Source organism: Bactrocera tryoni, chromosome 1, assembly GCF_016617805.1.
Source record: "Bactrocera tryoni isolate S06 chromosome 1, CSIRO_BtryS06_freeze2, whole genome shotgun sequence".
Taxonomy (NCBI): Eukaryota; Metazoa; Arthropoda; class Insecta; order Diptera; family Tephritidae; genus Bactrocera; species Bactrocera tryoni.
In genome coordinates this window covers 4,120,337-4,139,382 of record NC_052499.1, presented here as the reverse complement: position 1 = coordinate 4,139,382, position 19,046 = coordinate 4,120,337, and the positions used below count along the sequence as shown (strand labels likewise).

Genomic DNA, 19,046 nt, shown 5'->3' with positions numbered 1-19,046 from the left:
CATTTTTGCTTTAATTTTATTTATTGTAATATATAAAAGAATTGCAACTTTGTTTACATTTCGTTATATGATATTTGCTTCGATTTTATAAATTCTCACCCGAAAAAATTTTATGCATCATTGAGTTAAACATTTTTTGTGTAATATATACAAAGTATATGCAATAATTTATAATAATAATTATTATAATAATCGTATATTTATGCTGGATGTTTGAATGCGTTTGGATTAATTAATTATGCAGTTAACTGTCTGTTTTGAGAATAATTAAGCATTTGAACGCCTTCATAACTAACGCATGTCTTTATTTAAACGAAATTATGCCACGTACTCATAGATATATGCTTTCTGTTGTTGCTGGTGTCAACTTTTCGTCTCCAAATGCTTGGGCGCATCAGCATAAGTGAATTTTAGACGAAAAGCCTCCGCAACCAGTACATTTATTTGACGATCAGACCAGTTTTCCGTTGGCAGATTTTGTAGCAGAAGCAAGAGACCCTAAATGCATTAAGTTATATACATACATATATATATATATATTAAGTTTAGCAATAAGCGGTTTAGCTCAACGCCAGTTGTCGGCTTACCTGAAAATCATTTTGTTGCATTAATCTGTCTTTCCAATGCAATAGAAATGCTGCACACACATATAAATGGAAGAGTGCGAATCCATCAGACTCGGCGAGGTATGTGTCCCACAAGCGTATAGTGCAATGTAGCGGTAGTTCCCGTGTTAGTAAATTATTCATCCAACGAAAAGAAAATTGCAAATAATCCACGCCATGCGCTTGCAGGTGACGATGAAGATTCCCTACAAAAAACGTGGACATTATCAAACTGGAAAAAACGTTTATCACTTGTTAAACACACCATCAATCCGCTGTATAAGATCTTTTAGTTGATTAACTTTTTCTTGAATACCTAATTGCGCAAAAATGTAATTATCTTGTATGCAGTCGAGAAATTTGGAGAGACACCAAAAGGAGTCCGCTTCAATGGCGTCTCGCTTATCTACAGGTAAAGTGCTAATATCGAATTTTTCTAAATCCGTGCCTGTGCAAGAAATTGATATCATTAACATTATTGCATCATTTGAAGCATAAATAAAAAAAAACAATTACCTGGTTCGAGTACTTCTTGCATAAAGACAATGAAAAATGGTGTCACCAAATCATTTATGCCTTGCACATAACCCGAAGCTGGATGACGTATCGCCCAAATAAATAAAATACGTTCAAACATTTCCTGTACGAGCTTTTGTTGAAAGAGTGATATTTGCGGATTCATACGTGGCACATCGATATGTATCTAAAAAAAAAAAGAAAAAAATATTTCTTTCTCCAATCACCAAAACAGTATTTATGGTTTACAAACCTGTCTATAGGTGTCTTGCTGTGATTCATCCTGACTGTCAACTCGAAAATAATTATGTCGCAAATCCTGATATCCTTGTCGTTTGCTTTCGAGCACGGCATTTCGACGTTCATTCGCTGGTGGTAAATACTTGGAAAGTAGTCGCCAACTCACCGCGCGCATCTGTCAAAATAAAATTTATTTAAAAATCCTCCAGTTATTTCCCCTCTATAAGTTTCAATAACATATTTGCTGGCAAACCTTTTTTGGTACACCTGACCAACTTATTTTCTTTAATGCCACTAAATCCAAGAGTGGCGATTCCAACAAAACATGAAATTTTTCAATTTTAGTCTCATATTCGGTTTCTTGGGAATTCGAACTGAACTTTTGCAGCTGTGGCCGCCCAGGGTATGCGTGGAAATTACGTACAACTTTAATTCTGTAATTTAAACATGTGATTAATCTATTCGAAAAAAGCTTTAAACAATTTATTAACTACCTTGCTTCCGCTTCGCTCTTTGAATCATTTGATGACTCCGTTTCTTCGCTTCTTTTACTGACTGATGATTGCAATTTGAGGCATTGTTGTTCCTCTGCAGTTGGCACTCTAGTTGTTTTGTTATTGATTGTAGCTGCTTCCCCTATTGTCGTGATCGTTTCTGTTGCTGCTGCCGTTGTATGTGGGTTACAAGTATTTGCTGAATTCCGATGCGTTTCAATCACATTTAAAGCTGCTGTGTCTGAAACTTTTTTTGATATACGCGATTCTAGTGAAATTCATAAAAGACGAAATGGTTTTGAGATATGTATATATTGTGGGAGTTAATTTTATTTTTTATATTTTTAATTACTATAAAACACATAGTGACTTTTTGAACATTTACCATTTCTTAGCTGTCCACCTGATGCTGTACCCGATATGATACAAAATTCGTCATCACCCATGTCCCAAGCATCGCTAACAGACTGCTGATAGTCACGAAAAGTAGACACCATACCGTCACCCTTGCCACTAAAATTAGTGGCGTCAACTCGCTTAGGACTTGGACGTCCTGGCACCAATCTCCCGCTATTTTTCCAAAATGAAGAGTTCCCACTATTACTGCTGACGTTATTAATGCTGCTACTGTTATTTGTGTTTTTGATAGGCAATGTTGTTGTCGGTGCAGCGATGTTATTGGTATTTGCCACTGGGACTGCACTGGCCGTGTTGGTATTGCTTTTGTTGCTGCCGTTTTGTCTTGCACCGTCTACATTATTGTCCATAGTATGCGCGAAATTCGTAATTTATAGAATACTTCTTGCTTTATAAAGACCCATATACTTGTTACGGAATGGATTTTCTTTTAATTTAAACTACAGTTCTCTTTTGTGATTATTTGTATTTTCGCGAATGCATATACCGAGTAGTTCTGGCGAACAACATAATCAAAAGAATATGGTATATGAATACACGTTATTCCAAATGGAACTGTATTCAATTTAATCGAAATATTCAAAATCTAAATTAATAATAATATTCTTATTGGGAACGAATAATACGTGTTTAATGTGTGAAACAAAAATATCTGGCTATCAAATGAAATTGCACCGAGCTCAAGTAGATCTGCTTACGGTATATCGATTTTTGCCAGACATCGATATACCACACGATAATATACGTTTTTATAAGTTTAACCATTTAAAAAGAAATGCTGACTATATAAAATAAAACATAAGTTTATAAACTGGGGTACATTTTGATATCGATGGCAATGCGATTAATTGTATATAAATGCATTAACAAAATTCGCAACCATAGCGAAGTGAATGCCTATTACTAGAGAATGTTAATCCATTGAGAAGGCGCAAATGTTAGCTGTTCTAAAATGTAAATTGTTATAAGGGAACATCGAAAACGACCAATTTCCCCTCATTATAAGGAAACTCCAAGAAGGAACCAATCAATTTTTCTCCACTTTATTAGAGAATGTGGCAACTCAAAATGTATTTATGCGTAGATGTTTTTTGACATGCATATCAGAGAATGTAGATTTACAGAGAAGATTCATGGAGTGCCGATTGTCGAAATGTCCCGCTCGAAGGGGTGCTAGTTGCGAATAGAGGATTTCACCACGAAATATTATTTACGGATTTCACCAAAACTTAGCCTCAAATAGCAGAATTGAGCATTATCAATGTTAAATGATACTAATTTCAATGCTTATAAATGTACGCTTACACGTTCTTCTATTTACAATGCGCGAGCAATTGTTTTACATTCTCTGCCTTATAATCATATCTGCTTTGACATTTCATTATGTTATTTCTTTGACACTGCAGTGTCCATTGAATTCTATTAATTAGTGCTCAAAAATTTATAAATAGCTACTTTCTTATATAGTTAATATATCTGTGCTGTGATAAGAAATTGATATATCGATATTTGATTTAACAAAAGCAAAATATTACAACATAATTAATTATATGGCGCCGTTATATATTAAAAATCAAGTACAAGATTTAATTAGCAACAAAAACACCAACACTTAATTGACATTTAGCAGAGAACGTAAATCATATATGTATATAAATAATATTTGTTCTCTGCATTTAGTTACAATATGGATGAACGACTGGAAATAACTACTAATTTGAAGAAGATATTCGAATATTTCCTTGATGAGAATTTCATCACAAAGCATAATGTTTGTTTTGATAAGCTAGTAACACACTTGGCTTCAAAAGGTTTTTAGCTAGTTCATTACTTGCCCATGTTTCTTTAACATAATTATTATTATTCCAGAGAACGCTTACATACTACAAGCTCCTTTTGCCTTGGATTGGGTTGACCGCTGCATAAACATTCTTTGCGAGGACATCACCAAATTGAATTTCAAAGTCATTTCATTCGCTTTCAACGTTTTTGGCTTACTTATAAACAATGAGTGGACCATAATCGAAATAAGAGAACGTCGTTTAATCGACAAGTAAGTTCTTGCAAGTTTACTTTCCAAGCTTTATTTATAACCTTCAATTCTTACTAGAGTATTAATGGTCGTTAAACGTGAATCGCATCGTTTCAATCCGTCTATTAAGTTAGGTGTTATACGGCTTTTCCACGCTGTCTCCAAATACAGCATTGGCTTAGCTTACTTACGTACTATGAATGCATGGCAATTCCTCATAGAATATTGCAATCAAGATCACACATTGTACGTGGTACGTGAAGCGCGCCTTTTGCTATATGAGATGCTCTATAAATACGATGTGAAAACGAAAGATGAAAAAGTGGTAAAAGAAATACTTAATGAAATATTTCAGCCTGTTTTGGCAAATGTTTTTGAAAGTCATAATGAGAACATTATTATCAATGTGGATGATTATGAGGTGCAGCATAAACTGTCTTCAACATTGGACTTAATATCATTTATTCTTCAACAAACGCTCGAATCGGAAGAAAAGACTAATATTGCAGAATACTGCAGAACGGAGTATAATGTTGACATTACAGTTTGGAAATTAACCGAAATTTCATTTAACGAAAATTTTATTTGCAAAATTTTATCAACTTTATCATCGTATTACTTTGCTATATTAATATTTGATAAGTGGAGTGGAGGTCAAATACCAGCGGACAATTTCAATGAGTTCTGTGTTTCTATATTCAATGAAATGAAGTTTTGTGTCAGTCGTAATTACTATGTTACCTTTCTTAAGGTTGCCGAAATCAATCATAAATTATGGAAAAAACTTGGTAATCGTGTTCCTAGAGAGGTGTTGGTTGAAAATGAATTAGTACGCTTTGAACACCAGTTGATGACTTTTCAACTGCTACCTCTGCACATGCTTTTAAGGTCCCATATATTTCTCGAGGAAGAAATATTTGAAAAATATATGGCAAAGATATTCGAAATAATATGTGAACTAACGCTACGCATCGGTTACGCTTACAGAGACTTGCTATTTAATAAATTACCTGCAACAAATGCAGATTTATCATTGAAATCAATTCATGGTGTCATGTCAATGGTGAATATATTGGAACGTGATCAGGCAGTGCTTGTTTTTGAAGCTTGCATGTATGCACTGAAAGAGTTCATAATAACATTATACCCTAAAATTATTATTGACGGTCCAGATGTTACTGCTGTAAAAGAAATACCAAGTTTTTCAGCTATTTCTGAATTTTCCAGTGTCGTACATGCTATTTTGGTTGCAATGCAGACGCTAATCGAAAGATTTAAAATTACGTGGAAGGACTCAATCGAGACAATTTGCTTAGTAAATTGCGTGTTGTATCTGTTACAGGCAGAGGATCTACCAACAAAGGTATATAGAATATATATTTAATCTTTATGTTAACTTTTTTAATTTTGTTGCAGGTGTCTGTTCAATCTCTTAAATTGTTAAAACTTTCTATAGAACACTTCCTTTCACCGAACATGGCGCTGCTTGTAGATAACCTAAAAGGTTCCGCATTGTTAGTGATGGCTCCGGTTATTATGAAACGTTCTCATGACACTGCTTGGGAAGTGCGTGACAGTGTTTTAGAGCTTGTTATCTCAATTACTGATATATCACGTTGTAGTATGTTTCATGTTCATATTATTATTTTGAAATATATATTTGTTCACTTTAAATAAATTTTTTATAACTTTTTATTACAGAGTATCCCGCATTTCAGAAATTCTTAACCGAACACTGGATGTGTCGTATCGTGTATGATATGGCCAAACACGATTCCGAACCTTACGTCCGTGCTTCTGCACTAAAATGCATTTCAGAACTCGTAGCAATTGATGCTATATGGGAATCGGATTTATGCAAACAAAATTTACCCGTAAGTTTCAAAATTGTAAATCAATTGTTTAAAATTACCAAACTTCTTTCCAATACTTATAAGGATCATCTCTTTGATGTGTTACATAATGAGCCAGAAGGGATCGTGCGGAAAGAGGCATTATCTACATTTACTAAATTAAACAGTTTGCGTAGAATAACCAATCGCTATAGAGATATTTTTTACTCTACACTAGTCTATTGCGTCGTTAACGATTTACATTGGGAGGTAAAAGTTGAAGCTATTAAAGCCTGGAAAACAGAGATATGCAATTTGTTGTCTAATGAGGGCATGATTGATGGCATATTTCCGCCAGTTACATTCTCTAAAGAGAAACGCAAGATTGTTCAATTAAATGAAAAGGAAATAAGCTTACGATTTTCCAAAATACTAAATGAACTGTCGCAACGCGGTTGCCTCGGCGTAATACTAAAGTGTCTAAATGATGAGTGTGATGTGGTTGTAATTCGAGAAGCTAAATGTCTTATTAAAAATTTGGTTGATAAACTAGATGAATATAAATATACCTGTGCATCAGATACTACAATTCCGACAGCAAATCTCAATAACCAAACATCCGACAATAATATCAATAACTGTTCATCAAATAAGGAGGATTGTTTTTGCCGCTACAACAACAATACCAATATGAATAATTCAACAATAAAGTTGGAAAATAATTCGTTGGAAATAGCAAGTGGTGATGCAGCAACCGTCGAATTCCTCGATTCCGAAGAGATCATCGAATCTATACTTGATACAAAGGACATAAATTTATTGGCGGAAGCATATGAGCATAATATGCATATAAACGAGAAAAGTAAGCAAACACCAGGAAGCCTATATGAAGCAGATCACGTGGGAAAACATATAAACAAATTCTACTACCGGAAATTCAGTAACGTTAGCGCAAAGGACTTTCTTACATTAGTTAGGCGCACGGACTTCGAAGAAGAAATTTGTAAGCAAGACGAGTGGTTTTTGTGTAATGAAAATTTGTCATCACTTTTGGAAGACATTTTAAGTCTTTTTGAACCGGAATCAAATATCGAAAGAATATCGGCGGATTGCTATTGATCTACTGAACAGCTTTTGCCATTTATAGTTCTACATTATCATATATAAATGGAGATAAAGTTCAGAATTTTTTATAAAATGTTTAACAGTTTAAATAAACGTAAGCATATACAAATAAAAACAACAAGATTACATGTTTACTTCGGTTGCACCGAATATATAATACATTTCATTATTCAAACTTTCCATACAAGAACTTAATTTTGATCGTTCAGTTTGTATGACAGTTATATGCTACAGTCTTCCGATCCGATAACTTCTTCGGAGATGGTACCGTTGCAATTGACAACATCGTAATGACATCTCGTCAATTAAAAAAGTTTTCTATATAAATACATTATTTTGATCGTTCAGATTGTATGACAGCTATATCTTGTAGTGGACCGATATCGACAGTTCTGACAAATGACCAGCTTCTTGGAGAAAGGAAAATTTCAGATCGATATCTCAAAGACTAAGGAACTAGTGCGCGTATATATTGACAGACAGACGTTGATCATTGATATACAGGTTCTCTAACGTTTCTGTTTGGGTTTTACAAACTTGGTGGGAAACTTAGTATACTCTGTTTAGGGTATAATTCTAAAAATCATAATTAGTTCGATAACATGAAATGGTAAGAGAAATTTTGATAATTTATCGACTTATTGCTGGTTTAACCTTTGGGTATCACTTATCGATTCAATTGGTCGGTCAATATGTAAATGCTTTGCAACTCTGTGTATGTTTTCCATTCCTTTTGCTCTTTATTACATTTGTGGCTGTCAAGATTTCCTCCGGCATTCGTTTATTCGTTTCTCTTTTGTGACATTTGGGTTTATTTTCCTCAGTTACTTCATTTCTGTTGTACGTGCGAGCGAGTAATATACAATTAAAGCGGTAGTCGCGAAAATAATTTTTATATAAATTATATGTACATATATATGTATATGTGTATTTAACTAGGATAATATTGTATTTAAATAATTTAATGCCAATTTAATTTAAGTGCTTTAAAAATAGTCTATGCTCCTATCGGCTATGTGGTGCAAGATAGCAGAAAATGGCAAAGCTCGAATAATTCGAAATGTGGGCAGTAGCATTGACGAAAAAAAGGAAGTGTAAACGGGAGGAGCAACGTTCGCCGTAGTGAAAAACGGAGGAAAATTGCAGTACGCCGAGTAGGAAAGTGTTAAAACGTTCATGTTAAAAAAGGTTTTAGGTGTGTGTTTATAAATTATAAATATCATAAAAAAGAAAAAAGTTAAGATAAGAAAATCAAAGTGCAGCACAAAATTAAAAAAATTGTGTGCAGAATAGCGCAAGTCGCTTCAGCGACCTATGGAAAAGTCAGCGTCGACCATTCAAGGCGAACGCAATTGCGGAAAAATGAGTTCGAGTTGCAGCAACGAAAGGTGCGTATGTGAAGTATATACTATATATATATTTTGTTGTGTTAGTGGGTAAATATACATATAGATTTGCACGACTTTAGAATATTTTAAAGCCATACTATTTTTCTCCATCAGCGTGTTGCAAGGCAATAAATATGTCTGATTGTCGCAAATTAGTTACGATTACTTGATATTGTAGTCCGCAAAGCTGTAGCGTTACATCTTATTTGTTGGTACATGTTTGTGTGGGGGTTGATATGGGCGGCGGTAGTAATTTGCAAAGCAACACTGCAAAGGATGGGTGGTGCTGTAGAGTGGAGTGCGTTGCATATGTAAACATAAATACATTTATATAGAAGTATACATATGTATGTACATACATACATATTTATAGATATTTATTTGTATTTACATATCAACTACTTTGAATTTATTTTGTATGCATGTCGGTATAGGTGTGTTGTAAAAATTGCTCATATATACATACATATGTACATGTATACATAGGCCTATGTAGGTTGTTGCATGAATAAAAAAGAACTGGAAATGTAATAACCAACAAGAAATTTGCTCTAGCAGCCGCTCCCCTTTGTTGTAGTCAATATTCATTTCTCATTTCAAACTAAGAGCGGTACGTCTTTGCTCTAAATTCTCTTTGCCTCCCTGTTATCCTTCCTTTGATTCTGTTTGTTTTGTCTAAGTTTCCTATATCCGACTGCGGCTTGTTTTTTGATCAACCTATGAAAAAACCTTATCCGGGTAGTGATATTTAAGTGATTCAAAAAATCGTTATAAGTTTAACAAAATAGTGTCGGATTTTTCGTAATTCAAATTCCTTTTTGAACTTAAGAATTTTTTTAACCGTAAATTAACGAGGTTGTTGTTTGGTGCCTATTATTTAATACAAATATCATCTGTTGAAAATAAAATTTTATAATCTTCCTCTCAATATTTAGTTGTAGTTATATTATTTTATTTCTAAACATAGTAAAAGTGAGTTGATCCTTTGTATATTTTTCTCCTTCATTCCATTGTTATCCGCCATGTGTGATTGTCAAAATCGATTTGTCACAATGTAACCAAATACATAGGAAATGTATAAATCCCTGCACACCTATGAAGGGGCGCATGAGTACATAAGCAATATCCGCGCAAAGAGCGAACGAAAGATTGTGTGTTTGGGAAAGTGAGAACAGGGAAACGGAAATATGAAAATTGTTTTTGGACAAATTAAGAGGCAAATGCAGTTTAGTGCGTATGTGCTAGCTGGCAATTCAAAATTTGGATACTAAATAAGTCCAAAAAGAAATGATAAGAAATTGCTAAATTGGTAGGAAAAGCCCAAAAATAAGGCAGACAGGGTGTGTGCTGCCCATATAAAAGGCAGTAGTGTTGCTGTTAACGATGACGAACACTTTTGAAACGAACAGCAAAGATAGCTACATACATACATATGTCAAAGCTGGGCCAATTTTGAATGAGAGAAGTGGAAAGCGAGAGAGAGTGCATGTGTTTACTTATGTACATACATATATGCATGTATGGATGTTTGAAGGATGCCCGGCAAAGCGGCGAATTTTTAATATTCTTCTGATATTGTTGTTGTTATTAGTTTGTTTTTACTGTTACACATATACAAATGATTATAAGGGAAAGGGTGTAGTTTTGCCTCGTGGAATTAATGAATGAACGCATTCGTGGTATGAATGGGTGAAATACGCATGTATGGTGAGTGTATGTGTGCGATTATTTTTTGTTTTATTGGATTGCAAAGTAGAAACTTGAATGAAATTCAACTAAAAAAAACGTATAAAATCTAGCTTTTGTCAGGTTAGCAGGTATATTTCTTGATTTCCTTCTTATTCTAAGCTATATATGTATGTATGTACATACATATGTATGTATACCTATCACCGCTGCATTGTATGTATAATTAAATATGAAAACGTAGCCTGCCAACGGTTTGCATCCAACGGAAAGCGTTTTCTTTTGTATTTGACAGGATATATTTACGAAATGGATAATTGTTGAAGACCACTTTGGAAAGTCTAGAAATTTACGTTGTAATATGAAAAAAAGGAAATCTTTTTGATTTACACAAAAAAAGCAAAAATCGAACTCAGATTGCCAAAGTTATGAATTGTTCGATGAAAATTTTAAAATATACATCCTAATTTGCTGAAACATCGAAACGTGCTGATAGAGTCATCATCGGAAAAAGCAAGACTGATCCTCTTAAAACTTTCTAGAGATTGCGCCTGAAATAAATGAGGAATTCGGGTTTAGCGTATCCATTAGACTTGTACTAAGGCGTCTCAATTATTTTCAGTTGTTTGGACGATTAATTCGAAAAAAAAAACCATTTCTGTCCAAAAGAAACATAAAAGCACGGACAAACTTTACCAAAAAACATTTAGAAAAGCACGTAAATATTTGAAAAACAAACTTTGGATCAATGAAACAAATTTGAATGTGTTTGATCCGATGGAAACCCCTTTATCCATCGCCACAGGTGTCAGGCATATACATACATAAATACAGATACACCACAAAAACCGTTAGCACTAAAAAATGCTGGTTCGTAACCAGTTTTAGGCTCACATCTCTTAGGCAAAGTTGTTTAGAATGATCTGTAGAACATTTACCGCATACGCGATATATAATTTTTCGAAGGGTAAATTAATTTTCGAAAAATTGTTATTGAAATAATTTCTTTTTCGTATGGTTATTTTTCTAAAATTGTACCTTTATTTACTTTTTCTCTTCTCTCTTACATATGCAGAATAGAATGGGTGGAAATAATCGAACCACGCACCAAGGAGCACATGTACGCAAATCTCACAACTGGCGAGTGTGTTTGGGATCCACCGGAAGTAAGTATGACAGACCATATTTAAATATGAGATAAAATATCCTCACATACACATTAATATATTAGAGGGTATGTACAATACTTTAAATAATGCTTCCAAGCTGACTTAATATCCTGTTCGCTTTGCATTTGCTGATGTCGTCGTGAGGCAGTGCTGCGTTGCAGCCAAAAGTATTTCTACATACAGATTTCTGCTTAGCAGCATTATATTCGTACCTAGACAATGCTGTTTTTTCAACTACTGAAATTGTCTCTCTTTCTCTGTCCACTAAAATTTTTCATACACACTTGCGGAGGAAAACCAAAACAACAACATTGCTTATTGAAGTGTTGCAATTGGCTAGGTTCGAGAGCATCGTATGTTGTGCCTCCGCTCAGCATTGCCTCCAATCCCATTCTGCATTCACCCACAAAAACAACAAATAAATCTAGTTTGCTTGCATATTTTTGCCTGCATTGACCCAGTTAGTTAGCATTAGTGCCCGATATGACTTAACTTACCAGGCGACCGACTGACCTGTCGCATGCATCACGTTGCTCTACTTTCACACCTACCTACCTGAGTACACTAACTATGATTATTATGCGATTTCGTTTACAATTTCGTAAATGCAAAAGTAATATTTCCTTAAATTTGCATATTAAGTTATCTTTTAGGTATTAAGAAGGTATTTAACTTATTTTTAATATATGCATGTATAAAGTTTTTTTTATATGGTACTCGACATTATTCCATCAGTGTAAAACGAAATTGCGAAACTTTCAGTTCGGAAGCCAGCGAACCATTGTTGTGCTACACGAACAGCATCGTGGCCGTAAACTTCACAAATTTCATTGGTTGCTTGCATGGCATTTTCCCTTTTATATACAAAAATTTCAAACTGTTGCAAATTTCTTGATTATTTTCATTCATTTTTGAATAGCTTTAATTTTTTTCAACTTCCAGGAATTTAATTTTTTTTGGTTAAATGAATCTTAAAATCTCACGTTTCTAACACTGTATTGTATGCCACAATGTGATGGGTATAAAAAAAATGATAAGGGTATTTTAAGTCATAAAGAGCGAATTAAATTGTAGCAGTTAATGATATAACGTTTTCTAGGTTATGTTCATATATCATTTGCATCTTTTTTTTATCACTTTTCTGAATTATCATACAAAATTAACAAGCGTTAAATGCTCTAAAGAGTCACGTTGTGACTTTTCAAGTAATAAATTGTGCTAATTTGTGCTAATTAATTATTATGAAGATCGGAACATTGTCTATCTTCAATTTATTTTTTTCACAAGTACTTTTCAATTTTTAATTTACAGCAGAGTATTTATAAATTTGTGTTTGTGGACATTTATTGCTGTGCAATATTTTAATAAACAATAAACAAAAAATGAAGTTCTTGTATGGAAAACTTTCACATTTGACAGATACATTGTCACAAAAGTTGGTACAGGTTATTTTCTAAGATAATAATGTAATATACGAATTAATTGTTCAGATCGGTTTACTATAGCATATAGCTGCTATACAAACTGTGCGATCGGAATCTAGTGCTGGTATGGAATTTGACAAGATATATTCACGAAATTTGGTGTAAATTATTTTCTAAGGCAACAATGTAATCTCCGAAGAAATTGTTCAGATTGGGTTACTATAGCATATAGCTGCCATACAAACTGAATGATCGGAATCAAATGCTTGTATGGGAAACTTCCTCATTTAAAGATGGTATCAGATATTGTTTATAGAAATAATGTAATATCGAAAGAAATTGTTCAGATCGGCTCGCTATAGCATATATGTAGCTGCCATACAAACCGAACGATCGGAATTAAGGGCTTTTATGGAAAACTTTCGCATTTGACGTGGTATCTTCACGAAATTTGACATGGATTACTGCTTAAGGTAATAACATTATCTCCGAAAAATTTGTTCAGATCGGATTACTATAGCATATATGTAGCTTCCATATAAACTGGACATGTACATATGTAGTTGCTGAAAGAAATGCACCTGTAAAGGGTATATTAGCTTAGATAACTTTTTTTTCTTGTTTTTAAGTAAAAATATTTTGCTAACTGCGAGATTTATCGCTCCAATGGCACCTAGTAGTCAGCCACGCGCTCTAAAGGCATTACATTCTCACTCCGGTAACTTTCCAACAACATTCAATTTTGGAAAATTACTCTACCAGCACATTCTATGAATGTCCTAGATTGGATTTATGCAAAACAAGTAAGGAAGGGCTAAGTTCGGGTGTCACCGAACATTTTATACTCTCGCATGATAAAGTGATAATCGAGATTTCATTACACGTCATTTACATATTTTTCAAATACCGTATTTTTGTAAAGTTTTATTCCGCTATCATCATTGGTTCCTAATGTACTATATATTATACAGAGAAGGCATCAGATGGAATTCAAAATAGCGTTATATTGGAAGAAGGCGTGGTTGTGAACCGATTTCACCTATATTTCGTACATGTCATCAAGGTGTTAAGAAAATATTATATACCGAATTTCATTGAAATCGGTCTAGTAGTTCCTGAGATATGGTTTTGGTCCATAAGTGGGCGAGGCCACGCCCATTTTCAATTTTTAAAAAGCCTGGGTGCAGCTTCCTTCTGCAATTTCTTCCGTAAAATTTAGTGTTTCTGACGTTTTTGTTAGTCCGTTAACGCACTTTTAATGATTTTCAACATAACCTTTGTATGGGAGGTGGGCGTGGTTATTATCCGATTTCTTCCATTTTTGAACTGTATATGGAAATGCCTGAAGAAAACGACTCTGTAGAGTTTGGTTGACATAGCTATAGTAGTTTCCGAGATACGTACAAAAAGCTTAGTAGGGGGCGGGGCCACGCCCACTTTTCCAAAAAAATTACGTCCTAATATGCCCCTCCCTAATGCGATCCCTTTTGCCAAATTTCACTTTAATATCTTTATTTATGGCTTAGTTATGTCACTTTATAAGTTTTCGGTTTCCGCCATTTTGTGGGAGTGGCAGTTGGCCGATTTTGCCCATCTTCGAACTTAACCCTCTTATAAAGCCAAGGAATACGTGTACCAAGTTTCATCATGATATCTCAATTTTTACTCAAGTTACAGCTTGCACTGACGGACAGACGGACGGACGGACAGACAGACATCCGGATTTCGACTCTACTCGTCACCCTGATCACTTTGGTATATATAACCCTATATCGGACTCTTTTAGTTTTAGGACTTACAAACAACCGTTATGTGAACAAAACTATAATACTCTCCTTAGCAACATTGTTGCGAGAGTATAAAAAAATCGGTTGCAGCAAGAGCCCCTTAAAGAAAATTTATGGCTAATGTTAATGTGTCAAACAGCTGATTTTATAAGCGATAAAAAATGCAAGCAATTTGTATTAGATGTTTCATATAATTCGACAATCGGTTATATGTGTTTATTACTTGATTTCTTAAACTACAATGCATACTTTCGGTTGAAAATATATCGAATTATCAATCTCGATATCAAACATATTTTGAATTGTTATAAATTATATAAGTAGTTGTCAATTTGCGATTGTTGAAGCCATCTTTATAACGCTGTTTTAGTGATGCACCAGTATATAATCTATTTTACCGTTCGAACTGCGTTAAACAATAAGTTAGACCATTAACAGTCCTACCTAGAGCTGATTTGCAATAAAAATATGGCTTCGTCGAGTAACACTGTAGGACATTTTTAGGATTATTGTCTGGGGGGTGAGAAATTCCAAGTCAGGGTGATGGTACTAGGTCAGTATAGTAAAACCCTCAAAGGGTTCGACGTTCGTATGTGTCAGTTTTTTTTATGACCTTTTAAATTTTTTCTTTATCTTGATGTTTTTTCGCTTAGTTGTAACATTTTGGCAAAAACGTAGTTTAACATAACTCGCGAACCACCATTATCTATTTTTCCAATCCATTAGACGGTTGTAGCAGCTTTTACACACTATATTTGGTACCCAATTTTCGTTCACTGTAACATAAGAAAAAATTTAAAAGGTCATAAAAAAACTGACACATACGAACGCCAAACCCTTTGAGTGTTTTACTATACTGACCTAGTACCACCACCCTGACTTGGAATTTCTCACCCCCCAGATTAGCTGTTGTACTGTGTAATTATTCAAATTTCAAAGCGTATATATGTACATATGTACATACATAGAAAATCCTATAAATGTATAATTTAAATAATATTCCAAAAAATGTATTCTATATCTATAATTTTCGCGCGATATTTATCGGAGCAAATCGTCGATAATATACTTATCGATAAATATTTCGCTTTTCTATATCCAAATGGTTATTCGTAATAGTTGAGTCAAGCGTATATTCATGTTCCTAAATTATTATTTGGTACATTTTTAAATATTATTCTAAAAAAATTGATATATCGATATTTTTCGCACGATATTTATGGAAAATGCAGAAATCGTTAATAATATAATTATCGATAAATATTTTCATTCTGTTATGCCCAATTGGTCAGCCATAATAGTTGCAGCAGAAGCGACAACGTCGATATTTGAGAAGTTTTAGGTTAAATGAAAGCTTTCTATTGTAGCTCAATACGATTACATATTTGGCAGACTTTTAGATTCCTAAGCACATTAATTATGCATATGCTTATTAAACATAACTCATTACTTATATATATGTATGTACATATATAGATAGACAAGTAGGAACAATCGTTGAAATTAGCTTGAAATCTAGTAACAACCCAACAATAACAATGATTGAAGCAAAACAACGACTACCGTAAAAAATGGAAAAACTTATGAGTACACAATTTGCAAGCACAAACAAATCATGTGTGTATAAGCTGTCTTGATGTGGGTAAAAGGTGCAAACGCGATAAAGACGACGGCCACTTTAGCAACAACAACAATAAGCGAATTTAAGTCAAAGCTAACACAATATATACATACATATATGTATGTACATACATCACCAACTACATTGCATGCCAGTTCTGAAGAACATGCTTCCAGATTGACGTGGCGTGCGAAGAAAGCGCGACGAAGGGGCTGCAACCAGAAATGGTGCGAGTGCTGGGCATAAAAGCACGTTTCATTTTCTAAATCTTGCCAACACACTATGCCACTTTTCGGGTGCTTCGCTTTCTTCCTCAGCAACGGTAACAGTATTTGCGGCGTTGGTGCAAGGTAACCGGCGTGCGGCACACCAAACAGCCAAATGGTTGCTGGGTTGGTTGATTGAGTGTTTGGTGGTCGGTTGCGGTGAGGGTAAGGCTGGCAAAGCAACTACCGGAAGTTTTGAATTGAAGCAGCGCGACCAAAAACCGACCGCTTATATTAGCAGACGAAAATAATTTGAATGACAGCTACAGTGGCAGGCATGTAATTAGAAACGAACTTCCAAAGTCATTTTTTCGATTAATAATTTTCTCAATTTCTATTATTGAGCTGTTAACTTTAATTGCCAGTAAATTTAACAAAAGGCGTTTTTATTACCAGCAAATTAAGCTATTAGCTTATTTTGTATGGAAGACTTTGCCAGCAAAATTATGTTGGCTTGTCATAAGCTATCATAGCTTGTATATTGAATTAGAGGCATTGCCAACTTTTTTGCGTTTTATTTGTCTATGATTTAGCTATTAGCTTATGATGGTCAAATAAAACACGGCTAAATTTAGACACAAAATAACGGTAATGAAGGCATGTGATTTCTTGCCACTACTATATAAATTATTTATGAATCTTTTTATTTTGTTGAAAATTACATTTTCTGACGTCATTTCTAATAAGTTGTCCACCGCTGTGTATATGAAAAATAAATATGAATGGCAAAAAAACTGTGTAACACACAAAATTAGCTAACAAGAAAAAGACACGATTTTCAGTTTGATGGCAGAGAAAGAAAACTGCGCGCTCAAGAATTTTATATGCCCACATGACATATGTACATACAAACATGCTTGTAAACATAGCTTCATGGTAGCTGTACGGAAGAAGTAAGTTTAAAAGCGTTTGCTTCTGATTCCAATTTCAAATCACGTTCCTCGTGCATCGGAAAAAGGGAAAAGCACAGCACAGGGGCGCAGGGGGCGTGCTATGTTCCGCAACGGGTGAAAAGAAGCAGCTCAACGCACAGCATAGCAGCAGCGCAAAGTGAATAAAGTAATAATGAGCACGTCGAGTGGGTAATAATGTGAAACTATAAAATTTCAAAAGACAGCGGCGGTAGCAGCTCAACGATAATGACAACAAAAAATATAGAAGTTAACAGAATTGCTGTTGACAACATGGTAGCAACGCCTTTGCAATTGCCACCGCTTGAAGAGTGCCCTTTATACACATCTATTTGTACATACATATACAATATATCAACATATCAAGTATATCTGTGCTGTATCGAAGTTCGAACTAATGAAGACCGCTTTTGGAAAACGCTCGGTGGCGAACGGAAGCGCTTAAGAACGACCAAAAGGAGGGTAAAAATACATATTTATACATGCATGTATCCTTAAATGGGGAGTGTGTTTAAATTAGCTCCGATGGGTGAATCACTGACAGCATAAGCAGTGACGTTTAGGCACTTGAAAGTAGTTGCACTTCTATTTCTTGAATACCTACATGTTGTTTTCTTTTTTTGAAACATCAATATCGGAATACCCGAAGATTATTTACGTGCTTAGTAGAGAATAGTTTATTATGATTACACCCTTTCATTAAAGTATTAACTCTTTCAAACAATTCGAAAATTCGAATTCAGAAACAGTGTTCAGAAATTCGAATTTTCCATCCTAATTTCAAAAGGTTTAATGTATTGCAAACTCTGATTCTAATTTCTGGAACTTCTAATTACTGAAGGTTCTAATTTGTGAGTGTCGACTGTAGTATAATACCATGAAGAAAGTGACTTTCAAATTTCATTACGGTTAGAAACAAAACTTTCAGTAAACAAAAAAAGTCGTTTTGAGAAAAAAAAAAAAATAACAAAAGAAATCCGAATTGCAAGTGTAAAAAAGTACGAGTTTTCGCAAATTTTGTTTGAACAAGTATTTTATTTAATGGATAAATAATAATAATCTAAAAAATAATATACTTAAACAATCAGCGATTAATTTTGAAAGATTTTTGATTCCCTTAAGGGGGGAGCCTGCGTTAGAGGCTTCAAAAAATCGATTTTTTTTTTTGAGGATTTTTTCGGGAGGGAAATAAATAATTGATTAAAGCGAAATTTCTAGGATTTAGTTCTTTTTAGTTTAAATAGAAGATAATTTAATGTCAAAGATAATAAACTTTGCCCCAATTCCATACGACGTTTAAATTTTTTTCTATCGTGCCCGCCAATTAAGGAAAATCGTAAAAATGAGAAACCGAGAAATCGCGCGTCAAAGTTTTCGCTTTCTGCCCAATCGCTCATATATCTGCTGGACGCTCGTTCGCCTTTTCCCGTCTAGCTTCGAAAATATTTCGAATTCCCATCTAAAACTTTGGGGACATATTATTAGAATATTTTTTGAATAACCGTAGCCGATCTCCAGGAGGAAAAAAGGTGT

At 34.2% G+C, this 19,046-nt stretch overlaps 3 protein-coding genes across 7 annotated transcripts in view; 2 read left to right on the top strand and 1 right to left on the bottom strand.

The window, feature by feature from the left end:
* Nucleotides 1–188: 188 nt before the first annotated feature.
* On the bottom strand, nucleotides 189–2,969 carry LOC120782177 (TBC1 domain family member 22B). The gene is made up of 8 exons (XM_040114317.1): nucleotides 2,241–2,969; nucleotides 1,856–2,123; nucleotides 1,615–1,795; nucleotides 1,375–1,536; nucleotides 1,122–1,308; nucleotides 871–1,053; nucleotides 588–811; nucleotides 189–498 (listed from the first exon to the last, which is right to left on the bottom strand). The coding sequence occupies exons 1-8, from the start codon at nucleotides 2,620–2,622 to the stop codon at nucleotides 364–366; spliced, it is 1,722 nt and encodes a 573-aa protein (XP_039970251.1). The 5' UTR covers nucleotides 2,623–2,969; the 3' UTR covers nucleotides 189–363.
* A 707-nt stretch (nucleotides 2,970–3,676) lies between these two features.
* Nucleotides 3,677–7,379, top strand: LOC120779174. Of its 2 annotated transcripts, XM_040111421.1 has the most exons (7): nucleotides 3,677–3,849; nucleotides 3,953–4,083; nucleotides 4,142–4,325; nucleotides 4,383–5,667; nucleotides 5,721–5,925; nucleotides 6,006–6,178; nucleotides 6,242–7,379. In XM_040111421.1, exons 2-7 carry the CDS (start codon nucleotides 3,960–3,962, stop codon nucleotides 7,253–7,255), a joined length of 2,985 nt encoding a protein of 994 aa, XP_039967355.1. In that variant the 5' UTR covers nucleotides 3,677–3,849; nucleotides 3,953–3,959; the 3' UTR covers nucleotides 7,256–7,379. The 2 variants fall into 2 exon arrangements, with proteins under 2 accessions (XP_039967355.1, XP_039967347.1); XM_040111413.1 differs by having other exon boundaries at nucleotides 3,677–4,083.
* Nucleotides 7,380–8,111: 732 nt separating this feature from the next.
* Nucleotides 8,112–19,046, top strand: part of LOC120774165 — a 33,106-nt gene continuing 22,171 nt past the window's right edge. For all 4 annotated transcript variants that reach the window (XM_040103612.1, XM_040103596.1, XM_040103602.1 and 1 more), the window contains exons 1-2: nucleotides 8,112–8,649; nucleotides 11,411–11,501. In XM_040103612.1, coding sequence (XP_039959546.1) covers nucleotides 8,576–8,649; nucleotides 11,411–11,501 — 165 coding nt within the window. In that variant the 5' untranslated portion in view covers nucleotides 8,112–8,575. The remainder of the gene's footprint in view (nucleotides 8,650–11,410; nucleotides 11,502–19,046) is intronic.